Raw genomic sequence first — 16357 nt, forward strand, 5'->3', positions numbered from 1 at the left:
GTGAAAGAATACTCCAAAGTTTAGTAGCTTAAAATGTATTTAAAAAAAAAAAAACTTATTTGAGAGAGAGAGCAAGTGAGTAGACGAGGGGCAGAGAGAAGGAGAGAGAGAGAATCTTAAGCAGGCTCCACGCCAAGCACAGAGTCCAATGTGGGGCTGGGTCCCATGACCCTGCGTTCATGACCTGAGCCGAAATCAAGAGTTGGATGCTCAACCAACTGAGCCCTCCAGTCGCCCTGCGAAGATGCATCTTTATCGTCACCATTTCTGTGGATTGGGAATCTGGGTGTAACTTAGCAGGGTCCTGTGGTCAGAGTCTGTCTGAGGCTTCACGAAGGTGTTGGCCAGGCCTGCTGCCATCTCCAGGCTTGAATTGGGGGGGGCCCTGCAGCCAGGCAGGCTCCTAGCGTTGCCGGTAAGACTCTGTCCCTCGTGGGCTATCTGCTGGCGACCTTCCAGAGCTCTTGGCGCCAGGCAGCGCACAGTGCAGTGGCCAGCTTCTGTCAGCGAGAGGGGGCGGCAAGACGGAAGCCACAGTCTCCCAGAGCCGCCTTGGGAAGGACCTTGTCCCCTCACCGCTGCGCTCTCCCAGCAGGAGTCACTGGGTCTGGGCTGTACCCAGAGGAGAGGACTGCATGAACATCAGAAGGTGGGCCGCCTGCCGCTGTCCTCGTTCTCGGTTGGAAACCGGTCCAGAGAGTTAACGAGCTGCTCAGGGCCACAGTTATCAGTGCTCGAGCTGGTGTTCAGGTTTCGGGCTCTGCCTGTGAAGCTCTAGCTGTCTGCGCTCAGGAGTCCGCCTCAGGTTGCCGCCCCCAGATGCAGTCTGTGCCTTGACTCAGGCACCTTTTGTGCTCCAGGCTGTGTGCCGATCCAGGGCCACCCGCCAGGCTGGCCGTGTGTACTTACCTCAGCACCACGCACTGGTGCCCGCCTTCCAGGAGGATGGGCAGCAGTGATGGCCTTTCGTGCATATCCTTGCATCTGACTTGTCACAGGCCTCTAGGTAAGGGCCTCCTCTGACAGATGGGGACACCGTGGCAGCCGGACGCTCAGGAGCTGTGCAGAGTCGGACGGTGGATCTGGCCTGTGCTGATGCCCTCGCAGCACACGGATGATGCCAGTGGCCTTGGCTGGGGGGAGGAGGGCTGTGGCTGGTGGGGCCTGAGAGGGAGGCTCCAGAGACAGCATCCGCAGGGGCTGGCCGTGTGAGCTGCAAGGTCCGGGGTGGCTGGGGGCCTGAGGGGCAGTAGGGGTAAGAGGCAGAGCGCCTTGTGAAGAAGGCCAATGCCCACGGGCTGGTGAGTGCCCTGGCGCCCTCCTGCAGTCCTGCTCTGTCCCCTGCCTTTCTGCCTGGACACCGCACAGTCCTCGGGGGCTTCTGAGTAGTGCAGGATCCTGTGGCTGACCTTGCGGATGCCAGCCGCTAGCTGCTCCATTTGTTTTCTGTCCTGTCTCTGAAAAACACGTGGAATTGTCACAGACGTCCTTTAAGATTCTAAGGGACACCAGATTATTGATTTCTGTCGAGATAATTTGTCCTCGAGGCTCCGGCAGGCGTGGCCGCTGGTCTGAGGTCACGTGTGTTTGTGCAGGTACCAGCGCGGCTGCCGCTCGCTGGCCGCTAACCTGCAGCTCTGCGCCCAGAGTCCGCGGGAGCCGACAGTGCACGCCCAGACTCCCGCTGGTGACGGAGACGGTGATGTCCCCGAGGAGGTGGAGAGCGTGATAGGTGGGTGCAGTCCCTGCGGGCTCTGGTCTCTGGGTGGCGGCGAGGCTCCTCCCAGGTACATTTATTGGCCGGTACCTTTGCCACCTCTGTGCTGGCAGCACGTGGCCTTCTGTGACCTTCCCCGCCCTCACCTTTCATGGAGTTCGTGGCTGCTGGTCTGTAGCCTGCGGGCCCACGACCCTTTGGGTCCTGGACCCTGTCTTTCTGTTCGCTGTTTGCTCCCCTGTGTGAGCCCTCCTATTTCCACCTCACTCCCTAGGCACCTCAGGACAGCTCCGTGCCTTCAGCCTTCCCCCAAGCCTGGCCTGGGTGTATTGCGCTGGTGGCCTCAGGCCTTCTCCTGAGGGGAGGGAGGGGTGGCTGTCTTGGGCCCTGCCCCGCTCTCACTCTGTGACAGCTCCTGGCCCCGCACACCCTGCCTGCTCCCCGACTCCCGCCAGGTGTACCCGGCAGGGCCAGCCTCCCTGTCCATGAAGGACAGCCCTGTGCCTCCCCTGTTTTCCTCCCCTTCCCAGAGCTGTCTGCCCCTACGCCCTCAGGGGCTCTATACTGCCCTGGTCACAGTGGACTCGACCCATTCACAGGCTCCCATCCTTCCTCTGTGTCAGCCTTTCCCAGGCTGCCTGGTGCCCTTGGTCAAGGTTTCTGCTGACTGAGGATTGCCAGGCTCTTTTCTGAGCAGCCTCTGGGCTCTCCCGACTTCCTTCGGGCCCCTGTGTGGCTGTTCTGGAATTTGGCCTGTGCCCGAGACCCCAGCAGAGCCCCTTTTCTGCACCCTCTTGCAGAACTGGCCTCTGGGAAGTCTTCCTCACTTGGTGCTTTCTGCCCAGTGACGGCTCTGGTGGGCGGATCTACTTTGTAGCAACAATGGCAGGAGTAGGTTTTTAAAAACGAAGAATTAGAATAATTAGAATTAACATTCTTGATGTGACTGCCTTCATGGTGCTCGAGTGCTCTGCAGGGTGGGTTATGTTCAAGCTCGGAAATGAACTTCCCCAGCACTCGGGCGAGCGAGGAGAGCTCAGACCTGGCTTTCCCGTGTTCTTGCAGAGCAGCTGCTGATCGGGCTGAAGGACCAGGACACGATTGTGCGGTGGTCTGCGGCCAAAGGGTAGGTGCCTGCTGTCCCTCCGCAAGGGGGACATCCTGTCATTCAGCGTGTCTTGTGCAGTTGAGAGCTGGGAACAGCTTCGAGATTTTTATAAGGTGGAACAGTTTTTCTCATTTACATTTATTGCTTCATGTTCTCATTTTAAAGGTAATTACTGGGGAATGAGGGGGCTTCATTTCCTTGCCTGTCTGGCTAGAGTGGGCGGAGTTATGAGCATATCCACTTGCCTTTCTTGCCTTTCAGAGGTTCCTTTTCTTTCAGTTCTGTGTCCTCAGCAGCACAGTACCTGTCCCTTTCACAGGCAGGCGCGGTCACTGTATAGCGAGCGGAGGCCGGCACGGCCTTATCTAATCCCAGAGCCCCTGAGAGGGAGACTGGTGTTGGTCCTCTGTTTGCCTGAGGAACGGCCTACAGAGAGGTGCCCTCATGGGGGAGGTGTTCGCTTCAGCAGCAGGCAGCCTCTGAGCCCCAAGTCATGTGTGGGTGGGGTGGGGTGGGCCCGGAGGGATGCTGATCCATGTCAGGGGGTGTCTGGTGTGGATGTGCGGTAGCCTGCCACGCGGGGAGGTGGCCTGGAGGGGTCAGGCCGACAGAGGTGCCGTTGACCATCGGTAGCATGGGGCCGTCCCGTGGGCACACCCACCCCTTTGTCTCCCTCTCTCAGGAGATGCCTGTGTCTGTCTGTTTATGTCACTAGGATGGGGCTCCCTACCAGGCAGGTGGCCTTGTGTAGAGCAGAGTGTGTGTGAGGCTTGCCCTGGGTCTACCTGTCTTTCTTGCTCTCTGGAGGGAGGGAAAATTGCCGGGGACAGGTCCTGGTGGCTCGGGCCCCCTCACGACGGGCCCGTGATGCTGACAGAGTGCTGCTTCTCTCTTTCAGAATTGGTAGGATGGCTGCGAGGCTCCCCAAAGAGCTGGCGGATGATGTGGTTGGGTCCGTGTTGGATTGTTTCAGGTATGTGAGAAGATCAAAGGGAGACGGGTTTCTGGTTGAAAGCAGTGGCTTTTCTTCTATCCTTTTACATTTTCTTTCAATTGAGCTGTTTGTCAGAGCTTCCGCAGCCTTTTTTCTTTTTTTTTGAGGTTAAATTCGAGAACTCTAGTTATTTCTGTTATCTTTCTTTTTAGAACAAATTTTTTTTTAACGTTTATTTATTTTTGAGAGAGAGAGAGTGTGAGCAGGGGAAGGGCAGAGAGAGAGGGAGACACAGAATCTGAAGCAGGCTCCAGACTCTGAGCTGTCAGCACAGAGCCCGAAATGGGGCTCGAACCCACGAACTGTGAGATCATGACCTGAGCCGACATTGGACACCCAACCAACTGAGCCACCCAGACGCCCCTAATTTTACTGGATTTGAATTTAAATAGCCACATGTGGTAATGGTCATGTTGTGTCTAGGTAGCCCGTGGTGCAGGTGTGGGCTGGGGTGCACAAATGGCAGGTCCTTGGGGTCTGGGCCTGGGGCCTGCAGGCCAGGGGGCAGAGCAGAGACTCTGGCACCAAGGGTGCACTGTTAGGTGCACAGTCCCAGAGGACTGTTAACTTTGCTCGTGGAAACCTCTCTGGGGGTTTCAGAAGCAGGTGCTTCTGCGAAGGGTGTTGGTTGGGCCCAGCCTCACTCCTGCCCTCGTTAGCTGGCTGCTGATCTTCTGGGGCTGTTGCTGTGGGTGTAGGAGAGGGTCTGTCTACCCTCCTGGGCTCAGCTATGCACACTAACTGCCGAGGGTGCTCTGTGACCACCTGCAGGACGTGCCCTCCCCCCAGAGCAGCCTTCTTCTAGAGCTTGTCTCGAGCCTGCTCAGCCACAATTGGAGGAGTGCAGGGGAACAAGATGTCACATGTGGGTCACCTTTTGCAGAACAATGCTGTGTGTCTGGCCAGTGTGTCTTCCAGTGGAAACATTTCACCGTTGTCTGCCTAGTGGAAAACGTGCACTCCTTACTGTCACTCTGAAACGCCCGAGTTAGGGAAAAGAAAGTGCTCCTTGTCCATGTGATGATTCTGCTGGCTTGTTTATTTACTTTTTATTTATTAAAAAAAAATTTTAATGTTTATTCTTTTTTTTTTTTTAATTTTTTTTTTCAACGTTTATTTATTTTTGGGACAGAGAGAGACAGAGTATGAACGGGGGAGGGGCAGGGAGAGAGGGAGACACAGAATCGGAAACAGGCTCCAGGCTCTGAGCCATCAGCCCAGAGCCCGACATGGGGCTCGAACCCACGGACCGCAAGATCGTGACCTGGCTGAAGTCGGACGCTTAACCGACTGCGCCACCCAGGCGCCCCTTTAATGTTTATTCTTGAGAGACAGAGAGCGCACACGCTCATGATCAGGGGAGGGTCAGAGAGAGAGGGAGGCTGAAAGCAGGCTTCAGGCTCCGAGCTGTCAGCACAGGGACCGACGTGGGGCTCAAACTCACCAACTGTGAGATTGTGACCTGAGCTGAAGTCGGCCGCTTAACCGACTGAGCCACCCAGGTACCCTTCTGCTGGCTTGTTTTAGGGTGTCCTCTTGGATTTCTTTTCTGGGGGTGTGGTGTTGGGTATGCTGATGATGCTGGACGTCGCTGGTCCAGGGCGGCTCTGAGAGGTGGCTCTTGCGTGACCACAGGGGGCCTCCTGCTCTCTGGAGAGGGCAGCACTTTGAGCCAGAGTTCTGGAGCCTTTCCTCCCTAGCCCCTTTGCCCAGGGCATGGCAGGTCTATCTCAAGTCTTTTTCTCTATTTCCTTCTTAGCGCATTTCTGCACCTGCCCTCTGGGGGTAATGCTGTCTCTTTACCCAGCCCTCCCTCGGGCTCTTCCTTGCCCAGCCTCCTTCCTTCCCTTCGCACCTGTCCCCTCCTGCCCCTGCCGGTGGCGTCCCTGGTGCTGGCTTTTCCTGGCGGTGGCTGCTCCAGTGTTCCTGAGCCTCCCTCACTCCTCCGGCCACTGTGTCTCTGTCTGGAAGCCTGGGGCCCTTCACCCTAGTGCATCTTGACCACACTCCTGGCACACATTTCCTCTTGGCCAGACATCTGGCCTTCTGGCCTGGACCCGTGGTCTCCCTTTAGTCATCTTCATTGGTTTAATCCCCAGACACTTCTTTGCCGTTGTCTTGTCATTGTAGTAAGCTCCTCTGAGTTCTGTAGTGAGGTCGTGCAGGGTGGAAACTGTCTCACTGCTCTTGATTCCCAGAGCTAGCAGCCTGGAGCCGCAAGCAGGCCGTTGAGGGAAAGGGCCTGTGTGCAGAGGCATGAAATTACCTGACTGCAGAGCCTGGCTCACAGAGGGGTCCTCCCCAGCCCAGAATGCTTGAAGACCCTGAGAGGCAGGAGCTTGTTGGGTGGAAGATGTGTGTGGGGTGGGGGCCACAGGACTGGCTGGTCACCTGGCACAGCTGGGATCTTGTCCCTTGTTTTGTGGGACATACAGTGACATACGGTGAGCTGCCAGCTTTTTCTGAAAGGGTAAGAACAGGACATTAATGTCATTAACTGTGAGCATACGCCTCTCCTCTCCCTGCTGTTTCTAGGCCAGGTTATGTAGCACGAAGCCACACACGTCCCCAGGTGGCTTTACATTGAGCCCCATAGGACCAGTGTGAGCAACATGGCCATCGTCCCCTTCTCCGTGTCTTGTCCCCTGGATGTGCAGGTGTCCTTTGGTACCTGTGCACCTCCCCTCCCTGGCCCTGGCGGCATTACCTCGGGGCAGGACTCCACAGACAGGCGCCACCCACTGCCCCAAAGCATCTCTTTCTAGTTAAAATTCTGAAGTACACAAAAGTGCCAATATTAAAATTTGAAATGGTCATAAAATCTTTGGGACAGATATTTAATAAAACATCTGGAACTTGGGGCGCCTGGGTGGCTCAGTTGGTTGAGCATCTGACTTCAGCTCAGGTCATGATCTCACAGTTGGTGAGTTCGAGCCCTGCCCTGCGTCAGACTCTGTGATGATAGCTCGGAGCCTGGAGCCTGCTTCAGATTCGGGGTCTCCCTCTCTTTCTGCCCCTCCTCCACTCATGCTCTGTCTCTGTCTCTCTCAAAAATAAAATGAAACATTAAAGAAATTTTTAAAAACATTTGGAACTTAAAAATTTGTAATTGGAATTGTCAGTTGGTGCTGGTTGATGGTGAGGTTCAAGGGGACTTGGTGAGTCTGCCTCCACAGGCCCTGACATGAGGGAGGGACCTGCTGAGTGAACGCAGGAGACTCGCTCTCTCCTGTCTGAATGTTCTTGTGCTTGTTGCTTGTGAGGCATGCGATCTAGTTGGTTTTCCTGAACATTCCAACATCAAACTGTTGGATTTAGGGTAGGAAAGAGCCCTGCAAAGTCTCTTGCTTTTTGGGGAAGCGTATTTCACTGTTTATGTTGGCAGCCAAATGTAGAAGCTCTCAGGACAGCCCTTGTCAGTCTAAGAAACCCCTCTCACTGGTCCTAATGTCAGAGGTGTACCTTAAACAAGAGGGCTTCCAGACCACTTCAGGGACAATTTTATTAGATATAAAATTTTACCTGTTGGTTCATTGGCATAATCATGTATTAAAAGCCTGTGTTTCAAATAGTGTGAAACAATTCTCTAGAAGACTTTCCATTCTAACTTTTTAATCTCTACTCTGAGCCAGGAAGGGAGATCTCCCCATCCCTTTCTCTGAACGCCTCAAGTCACCGGGGTTTTGGTGACTTGAACAGGCTGAGTCCTTGGCTGTGTAGTCAGCTGGCACACGTGGCCATGGCAGGAATGGTGTGTAGAGCCTGGGCGTCCTGCTGACACATATCTGCAGACTGCTTTCTCTGTGGTCCCATGTGGGGCCCTCAGGACCTCTCCTTGTCACCGGGAGATCTGAAGAAAAGTACTGAGCACAGCACTTACCTGCCATTAAGTTGCAGGAGTTTCTTTCTTTTTTATTTTTGATGTTTATCTATTTTTGAGGGAGGAAGAGAGATAAAGCACAAATGGGGAAGGGGCAGAGAGAGAGGGAGACACAGAACCCAAAGCAGGTTCCAGGTTCTGAGTTAACAGCAGAGACCCTGACGCGGGGCTCGAACTCATGAGCCCTGAAATTGTGACCTGAGCCGAAGTCAGATGCTTAACCAACTGGACCACCCAGGTGCTTCACAATTTTATTTCTTTAGCCAGCATATGCTTTAAAAACTCACTAATGGGGTGGGGGGTGGGGGGCGCCTGGTGGCTCAGTCGGTTAAGTGTCTCACTCTTGACTTTGGCTTAGGTCATGATCTCGCGGTTTGTGGGATTGAGCAGCGTGTCGGGCTGTGTGCTGACGGTGTGGAGCCTGCTTGGGGTGTTCTCTCTCTCTCTCTCTCTCTCTCTCTCTCTCTCTCTCCCTCTCCCTCCCTCCCTCTCTCTCTCCCTCCCTCCCTCCCTCCCTCCCCCTCTCCCCCTCTGTCTCTGCCTTTTACCTGCTTGCATGCACTCTGTTCTCAAAAATAGTAACTGTTAAAAAAATAAAAAGTTACAACTCACTGGTGGGTCTTAGCGAGGCTCTCAGGCACAACTCACTGGTGGGTTTGAGCGAGGCTCCCAGGCACAGCGTGGACACCTGCAGTGTGTGCACGTCGGGGGGTGAGCGGACACGGGCAGTCCGGTCTCAGGTCTTGTGTGTGTGTCAGCTTTCAGGAGACGGACGGTGCCTGGCACGGTGGCTGTCTGGCGTTGGCAGAACTGGGCAGAAGAGGCCTGTTGCTCCCTTCACGGCTGGAAGACGGTGAGTTCCGCGCTCGCTTGCTCCGCGCTCTCGGTGCTGTGTGTAGCTCATTGGGTGCTTCGTGTCACTCCGCGTCTCTGGCTGTGAGCACACTGGGCCTCTGCCCTCGCTGACAACATTGTTTGCAGGACAGAGCGGACTAGGCCTGTTTCTCTCAGCCTGCCTTCTTGTATCGACCGTTCTGATTTTCTGACTCCCCTTCTCCCTGCTGCAAAATGTTGGTACCACAGATACACTGTGTGTCTGGATTTGGAGGGCCAGGAACCATTGTGATGTCTGAGATCTTCTTGTCCCTCAGAACTGGTTTTCACCCCTGTGGGGGTGCTGTTGCCTGTTGAGAAGTTGTGTACTGACTCTGTTTATCACCTGGAGTGCATCATGGTCCCCTAGGAATCAGGCTCACACCAGCAAGGGGTGGAGGCGGAGGGCTGGAGGAAACTTGGCAGTGAGCCTATGCAGGGGGACGGGGGCACCGTGCAGCAGACGCAGGGAGGACCGCCGAACTCTAAGCGAGTGTGTCCCAGCTGTCGGGTCTGGACGCGTGCAAGTGCGGCCCTGTCTGGTTGGTGGAAATCATCTCTGGGTGTGGCTGGTGGTGCCTCTGGGCAGAAGGGAAGGATGCCTGCAAAGGAGGGAGAAGGTCACATCCTGGGGTGTTCACCATAGGTGCTCTGTGCACTGGGGGGTTGACTTCCATCCAGAATAAAGATGTCTGTGCCCAGATGGCTGGGACCCTGCATCTTACTCCGCGGCACCTGAGCTGTGGGATGTCAGAAGTGATGGCTTTGCATTTGGCATCGTGAAGCGGGAGGAGGGCTCTTAGACCCTCAGAATTCTATTTACTCTTACTATTTATTTTTGGGAGCTTTATTGAGATACAATTTATGTACCGTGAAGTTCATCCACATAGAGGGTACAGTTCAGTGGTTTATAGTATATTTTACAGAGCTGTGCGACCGTCATCATCATCTACTTTCAGAACATTTATGCTGCCCCCAAAGGAAACCCCTGTACTCAGGGGCAGTCACTCCCCATTTCCCCTCAACACACCCACCCCAGGCAACCAGTAATCTGCTTTCTCTTTCTTTAAATTTGCCTTTTCTGGTCATTTTTCATAAATGGAACCTATGATCGCGGTCTTGTGCCTGACTTCTTTCACTTAGTGTGATGTTTTCAAGGTTCATCCATGTTGTAGCATGTAACTCTGTTCCTTTTTATGGCTGAATAATATTCCGTTGTGTGGATACACCACATTCATCAATTGATGGACATTTGGATTTGTCACATTTTGGCTATTACGGAAAATGCTGCTGTGAACATTTGTGTGCAAAAACGTTTTTTAAATTTTATTTTAGAGACAGAGCAAGAGCATGAGTGGGGGAGAGGGGCAGAGGGAGAGAGAGAGAGAGAGAGAGAGAGAGAGAGAGAGAGAGAGAGAATCCCAAGCAGGCCCACATTCAGCATATAGTCTGACGTGGGGCTCACTCTCACGACTGTGAGATCAACCGTGTTGTTACGTGTAGCATGTAGTCTCTGTTCTTTTTTTTTTCTGTTTTTAAACTTTTTTTTTTTTTTTTTTTTTAAACGTTTACTCTTGAGAGAGACAGAGACAGAACGCGAGTGGGTTAGGGGCAGAGAGAGAGGGAGACACAGAATCCGAAGCAGGTTCCAGGCTCTGAGCTGTCAGCACAGAGCCCGATGCAGGGCTCGAACTCACGAGCTGAGAGATCATGACCTGAGCCGGAGTCAGACGCCCAACCGACTAAGCCACCCAGGCGCCCCATCTTTGTTCTTTTTTTATGGATGAATAATATTCCATTGTGGATACACCACACTGTTTATCCAGTCATCAGCTGATGGACATTTGGATTTTTTACCTCTTGGCTGGTATCAATAATGCTGCTATGAACATTTGTGTGCGGGTTTTTTTTTTTTTAATTTAAGTTAATTTTTTTTATGTTTATTTGTGAGAGAGAGATATAGAGCGTGAGGAGGGGAGGGGCAGAGAGAGAGGGAGACACAGAATCTGAAGCAGGCTCCAGGCTCTGAGCTGTCAGCACAGAGCCCCATGTGGGGCTCAAACTCACGAACCAGGAGATCATGACCTGAGCCAATTTAACCAACTGAGCCACCCAGGCGCCCCCTTTTAAATTTTATTTGAGAGAGAGAGAGAGAGAGAGAATGAACGAATGAGGTGGCGAGAGGGGTAGAGAGAGAGAATTGCAAGCAGGCTGCATGTTCAGTGCAGGACCTGACCTGGGGCTTCCTCTCATGACTGAGATCATGACCTGAGCCGGAATCAAGAGTCGGACGCTTAACTGACTGAGGCACCCAGGCGCCCCGTGTACAAGTTTTTGTGTGGACATAAGATTCTAGTTCTCTTGGGTATGCATATAGGAGTGGGATTGCTGGGTCTTCTGGTAACTCCGTTTTTAACTTTTTGAGGAAAAGTTTTTTTCTAAAATGGTAGTATCATTTTACATTTCCACCAGCATGAAGGTTCCAATTTCTCCACACCCTCCCAACCGCTTGGTTTTGTCTTAGTGGATGTGGAGTGGTATCTCATTGTGGCTCACATTTGTGTTTCCGTGGCTCATTAATGATGCTGAGCCGGCTTAATTAATGCCGACTGTGGATATCTTTGTTGGAGAAATGTCTGTTCAAATCCTTTGCTCATTTGAAAAATCAGGCTTTTTGTTGTTACTATGAGTTCTTTATGTATTCTGGGAGCCTCTCACCAGATAGAGGACCTGTGGTATTTTCCCCCATCCCATGGTTGTTTTCACTTTCTGGTCGGTGTCATTTGCGCCAAAGCCCTGCATTTTGGTTGGTTTCAGCTCACCAGTCTTCTGTGTGCGAGTGTGCCACAGACGAGGTGAAATCCCTCCCCGGGTAACTTCGACCCCAGTAGGGCCTTTTCTCTGCTTTTCGTGCCCGAGAGTGGCTGGCGTGTGTGTGCCCATCGTATTTTACAATGTCGCGGTGCCCACTGGTCACCAGCCACTGGCGTGAGAGACTGTGAGCGTTGGCGTTATGAGTGAGGAGTGTCTCGCTGTTGCTTAAAATAGAGAAGATGTCCCGTGTGGTCTTTGCTTGACTGGCCGGTCGCCTCTAGCCTGGCGGCCCCCCACAACGTGTGCTGAACCCTCCCGTGGGCCCTTGCCGTGCCTGGGAAGGACGGTGCCAGGCCTGGCGGACAGAGGTCTGGTCGCGGCATAGGCTCCACAGGCACCAGGCCCGGCACTTGTTCATTTTTCTTCTTTTTCTCTTGCTCCTCAGACTGGATGATGCCAGTGGCCTGCCCTGTCTTCAAGTTCATGGATTCTTGCTTGCACGTGTTCAGATCTGTTATTGTACAGCTCGACTGAAGTTTTCATTTCAGTGATGGTGTTTTTTTCAGTTTCAGAATTTTTATTTGGTCTCTTTTTACAGTTTCTATCTCTTTTTTGACATTCCATATTTTTTTCGATGTTGTTCTCTTGGTTTCCTTTAGCTCTTTGAGCATATCTGAGGAATCTGTTTAACGTCTTTGTCTGGTTTTCGTACAGTGTCTGGGCTTCCTCAGGGACGACGATTTCTCTGCTTTTCTTTTTTCCTTTGAACAGGCTATTCATTTCTGTTTCTTTGTATGCTTTGTGCTTTTTTTTTTTTTCTTTGAAACTGGACATTTTGAAAACTATAATACTGTAATATGGTAACTCTGGAAATCAGGTTCTCCCCCATTCCCAGGGGTTTGCAGCTGTTGCTTGTTGAAGGTGATTGTTGTCCATTTGTTGACTTTTTCGCCGCCCCCCGCCCCCCGTCTGTTTGCAACAACTGTGTTCCTTGTTGTGTCTGGTCACTGAAGTCTTGGTTCTGTAATGTCTGCAGATAGCCAGTGACCTAACAGATTTCCTTAAATGCTGAAATTGTGTAGACTCTTTCTTCACAACATACCCTCCTGATTTCTGCAAATTTCTGATGAGATGTTTGAGTTCTGAACAAGTTGAGTCTGTCCGTTTTTGCTGGCTTAATGGTTGTTGTTGTGGCAGAGGGACTGATTTGTGATGTCATCCGAAAACTAGCATTTGACTGGGTCTTCTGAGTGGAAACAGATGTCGAGACAGTATGAAACGTGTAGACATTCTATTGGGGAGATGCCCATGAAAGAAAGCAAGAAGGCTGGCGGAACTCCTGTCTGACCCTGAGGGCTGTGGGGGTGGGGTGTGGCTGGGGTCCTCGAGCCAAAGTCAGCCATAGAGGCAGGCGGTCCCGTGTCCCCAGAAGGGGCCATGCTGGTATCGCTGCCACACTCTCTCCCTGGCAGAGGCACCTTGGGGCCTGGGGTGCAGCCTGTGGCGGATGGGGCCTGGCTATTACTGCAGCTCTTCCGTTGCAGAGTGCTGACCTCTCCTAAAGTCCTGCTCCCCACAGGCCTGTGGTGTGTACCTCAGTTCCCAAGGGAGCGGCTGGGCCCTGGGTGGAGTTACACTCTCTGGTGCTCCTGACACAGTCCTGGCACCTTCCTGTTTGGAGGACCAAGTCCTTACTGATTTTTTTTTTTTTTTTAAGTTTTATTTATTTTTGAGAGAAAGAGAGAGAGAGAGAGAGAGAGAGCGCACGAGCAGGAGTAGGGGAGGGACAAGGAGAGACGGGGACAGAAGGTCTGAAGCAGGCTCCAAGCTCTGTGCTGACAGCAGCAAGTCTGATGTGGGGCTTGAACCCACAAACAGGGAGATCAGGACCTGAGCCAAAGTCGACACTCACCTGAGTCGCCCAGGTGCCCCAAGTCCTTACTGATTTTTAACCTTTTGTACATTTTGAACTGTTGGATGTTCCAGTTTTGTGAGAAAAGTGAATACCGTGACGAGATATCTTTGACTTCGCATGTGAAGTAATTGTTCTGTGCTACTGAATTAAAACGCTTTTCTCATTGATGAGTGTGTGTGTGCTTCATTTCACGCCCACCGTGTCTTCCTGCCCCTTGGAGTGTTGTGTCGTGCTGAAGACTAGAGCTGGTGATGGGGGCAGACTGCATGGGCCCCCGATAAGACTTCAGGAAGGTTGTGGTCAGCATCTTGTTCCCTCTTTGCTGTGAGTTCAGGGACCCCTTTAGAATCTTTTTTCAGCTTTGTGGAGATATAGTTCACCTAACCCTACAGTTTTCCCATTCAAATACCTGATTCAATGGTTTTGGTATATTATTTTTAAAAAACATTATAGAATATGCGTAATATAAACATTTGCCATGCTGTTTTTAAGTGTGTCATTTGGTGGTATTTACAGTTCGTACAACCATTGTCACTATTGCTGAAAACTTTTCACCAGCCTGAACTGAGACTGTGTCTCCGCTAGCCTCCCCTCTCCTGTCCCCTGCAGCCCCTGGTAAGCCCTCCTCTGTCTGCCTCTGCGAACCTGCCTGCTGTCGGTGTTTCACCTATGTGCCCTTGTGGAAGATTTGTGCTTTTCTGTCAGGCTCATTTCACTGAGCATAATGTCTTCAAGGTTAGTCCCTGTGGTAGCAGGTGGCAGAGTTTCATCCCTTTTTATGGCTGAATGACACTCTGCTGTGTGGTTTTCCACATCTTATTTACCGGCTCCCCTGTCAGTGCAGGCTTGTGTCCTTTCAACTTTTTTTAAAAAATGTTTTTGTGTTTTGAGATAGAGTGGATGCGGGGGGGGGGGGGGGGGACGGGCGGGTGGTGGGCAGAGAGAGAGCGGGAGAGAGAGTCCCAAGCAGGCTCTGTGCTGTCAACGCAGAGCCCGCCTTGGTGTCGCGGATTGTGGTATGATGACCTGAGCTGAAATCAAGAGTCACACACTTAACCCACGAGCCACTCGGGCGCCCCTTGCTTTCATTTTTTGAGTGTTGTGAACAAAGTTTCTATGAGCATTGGTGCACACTTAACCTGTTTGAGTCCTTGTTTTTACTTCTTTTAGGTGTATACCTAGGAGTAAAATTGATGGGCCACAGGGAAATAATTGTATATTTAACTTTTTCGGGGTTTATTACTTTTTATGTATAAAGGTTAAACCCTTACAGCTCTGAGGCTGGGTCACAGGTGGCATAGTTAAAACATCAGGAAGACCATTTTCTTGTCACAAAGATCTAGGACCGCATTGTGCTTTTAGAGACAGATACGAAGGGCCTCCTGGGGTCGCCGTGTCTGTCGCATGTGACCTTAGGGGGGGATTGCAGTAGGAGGGGTCAGTCGTCATGCTGCAGATGCATGCAGTTCCACGGCGAAATCTGCAGGTGGTGAGGGCCTCTGCCCTCCCTGAGAGCCCTGAGGCCTGCATCTGTGCCCACCCCGCACTGTCCCCGGAGGACCGGACAGTCTTAACTGTCCCTGGTTCCTCTTATCACTTAAGGTGAAGCCTGACACTTTTGGGTGAGCTGTAAAACATGGTGTTCTCAGAATCTTTGGGCCCTTGATATGTGAGTCTGCGTTCTGTGTGTAAAGCAAGAGGCGAGAGCTTGTCTGTAGGGTGCTGGGCTCTGGGTCCTGAGTCTGGAACACAGCTTCTGACGTATGGTTTTGCTTCCTGCAGGCTGTTGACTTGCTGGAAAGCAGGGGCACCCTGTTTTGCTCTTTGCCAAAACGTTCTGGTATCTGGAGGTGAGAGAGCCCTGGCGCGCTGGTGAGCGGAGTGCATGTGTGCTCGGCCTCGAGTCCCAACAGTGTGCGTTTTGGGTTCACGGCATGTGGTCGTCTGAGGGCACACGTCAGCACCGCACTGCCGTGTGCGGTGGCCCTTTGTTGATACCCCAGGCGGTGTGTCGGAGGACAGGGCCCTCTTGAAAAGCGGGAGGAGGGGGTCCTGTGAAGGCCCGTGGGGTGGGGCCCGCGGGGGCAGACGGCCTTTCCTCAGGCGGCAGTCAGAGGAGCCGAGGTCTGGGGAGCCCGGGGGGTGTGCGTGCCCGGACTCGGTGGCCACCAGTCTCACAGCACGCACAGGTGCGCTCACACGCTCGCGCAGGCAGGCGCTCTTTTTTTCCGTTTAACAGCCGCCTCAGCTTATTCCCTTTTTCATTGAGTTTATTATGGCAGATTGAAGCATAACACAGAGTATGTATTCTTAAAGTCACCTATGAGTTTATTGGAAAATTAGCAATATGTACATCATTTTGGAAAATGGAAAAGGAGGCTGAACAAGTCAGGAAGTTCACTGTAACATCATACAGAAGTAGAGTACGTTAGCAATAGCTTCACCAGCAATACGTTTTCCTACTGGAAATAAATTATTTGTATAAATAGCGTCTTGATGTTTGTGTATCTTCACTCATAACAAATCACATAATTTTTACATACAGCACTTTAATGACAGAACTGGAAATGTTTTTTTCATGGCATTTTTTCCCAGTAATTGGTATTTACTTCAAAACACACAGATTTGATAGCAAAACAGTTAAAAGCAGTTTATTCTAGTGCTAAGATATTTATAAGAAGAGCATTTTTAATAGCTTTCCTCTAAGATGGATTACACTTAAAAGCTGTCTTTTAATTTGTGCATTCCATTTGACATTTTACAAAAATGAAAGTCAATGTTGAACTCATCAGTCTTGAGTATGAGTCATTTAAATATTTTTACAACCAAAAGTAGAAGCACCTTTGAATATTCTTGCTTGATATTTTCAAAACCTGAATTGCAGCTTCTTTCTTTTCTCCTCCTTTCTTCCTTCCTTCTCTCTCTCTCCCTCTCTCTCCCTCTCCCTCCCTCCCTTCCTTCCTTTCTCTCTACCCCTCTCCCCTCCCCTCCCCTCCCTCCCTCCCTCCCTTCCTTCCTTCCTTCCTTCCTTCCTTCCTTCCTTCCTTCCTTCCTTC

At 51.8% G+C, this 16357-nt stretch overlaps 1 protein-coding gene across 3 annotated transcripts in view; it reads left to right on the forward strand.

The window, feature by feature from the left end:
- TBCD (tubulin folding cofactor D) overlaps positions 1-16357 on the forward strand; it is a 160819-nt gene that overhangs the window by 35789 nt on the left and 108673 nt on the right. For all 3 annotated transcript variants that reach the window (XM_045490002.1, XM_045490003.1, XM_045490001.1), the window contains 4 exons: positions 1596-1732; positions 2783-2843; positions 3724-3798; positions 8458-8552. In XM_045490002.1, the coding sequence (XP_045345958.1) occupies positions 1596-1732; positions 2783-2843; positions 3724-3798; positions 8458-8552 (368 nt within the window). The remainder of the gene's footprint in view (positions 1-1595; positions 1733-2782; positions 2844-3723; positions 3799-8457; positions 8553-16357) is intronic.

Source organism: Leopardus geoffroyi, chromosome E1 (assembly GCF_018350155.1).
Source record: "Leopardus geoffroyi isolate Oge1 chromosome E1, O.geoffroyi_Oge1_pat1.0, whole genome shotgun sequence".
Classification (NCBI taxonomy): domain Eukaryota; kingdom Metazoa; phylum Chordata; class Mammalia; order Carnivora; family Felidae; genus Leopardus; species Leopardus geoffroyi.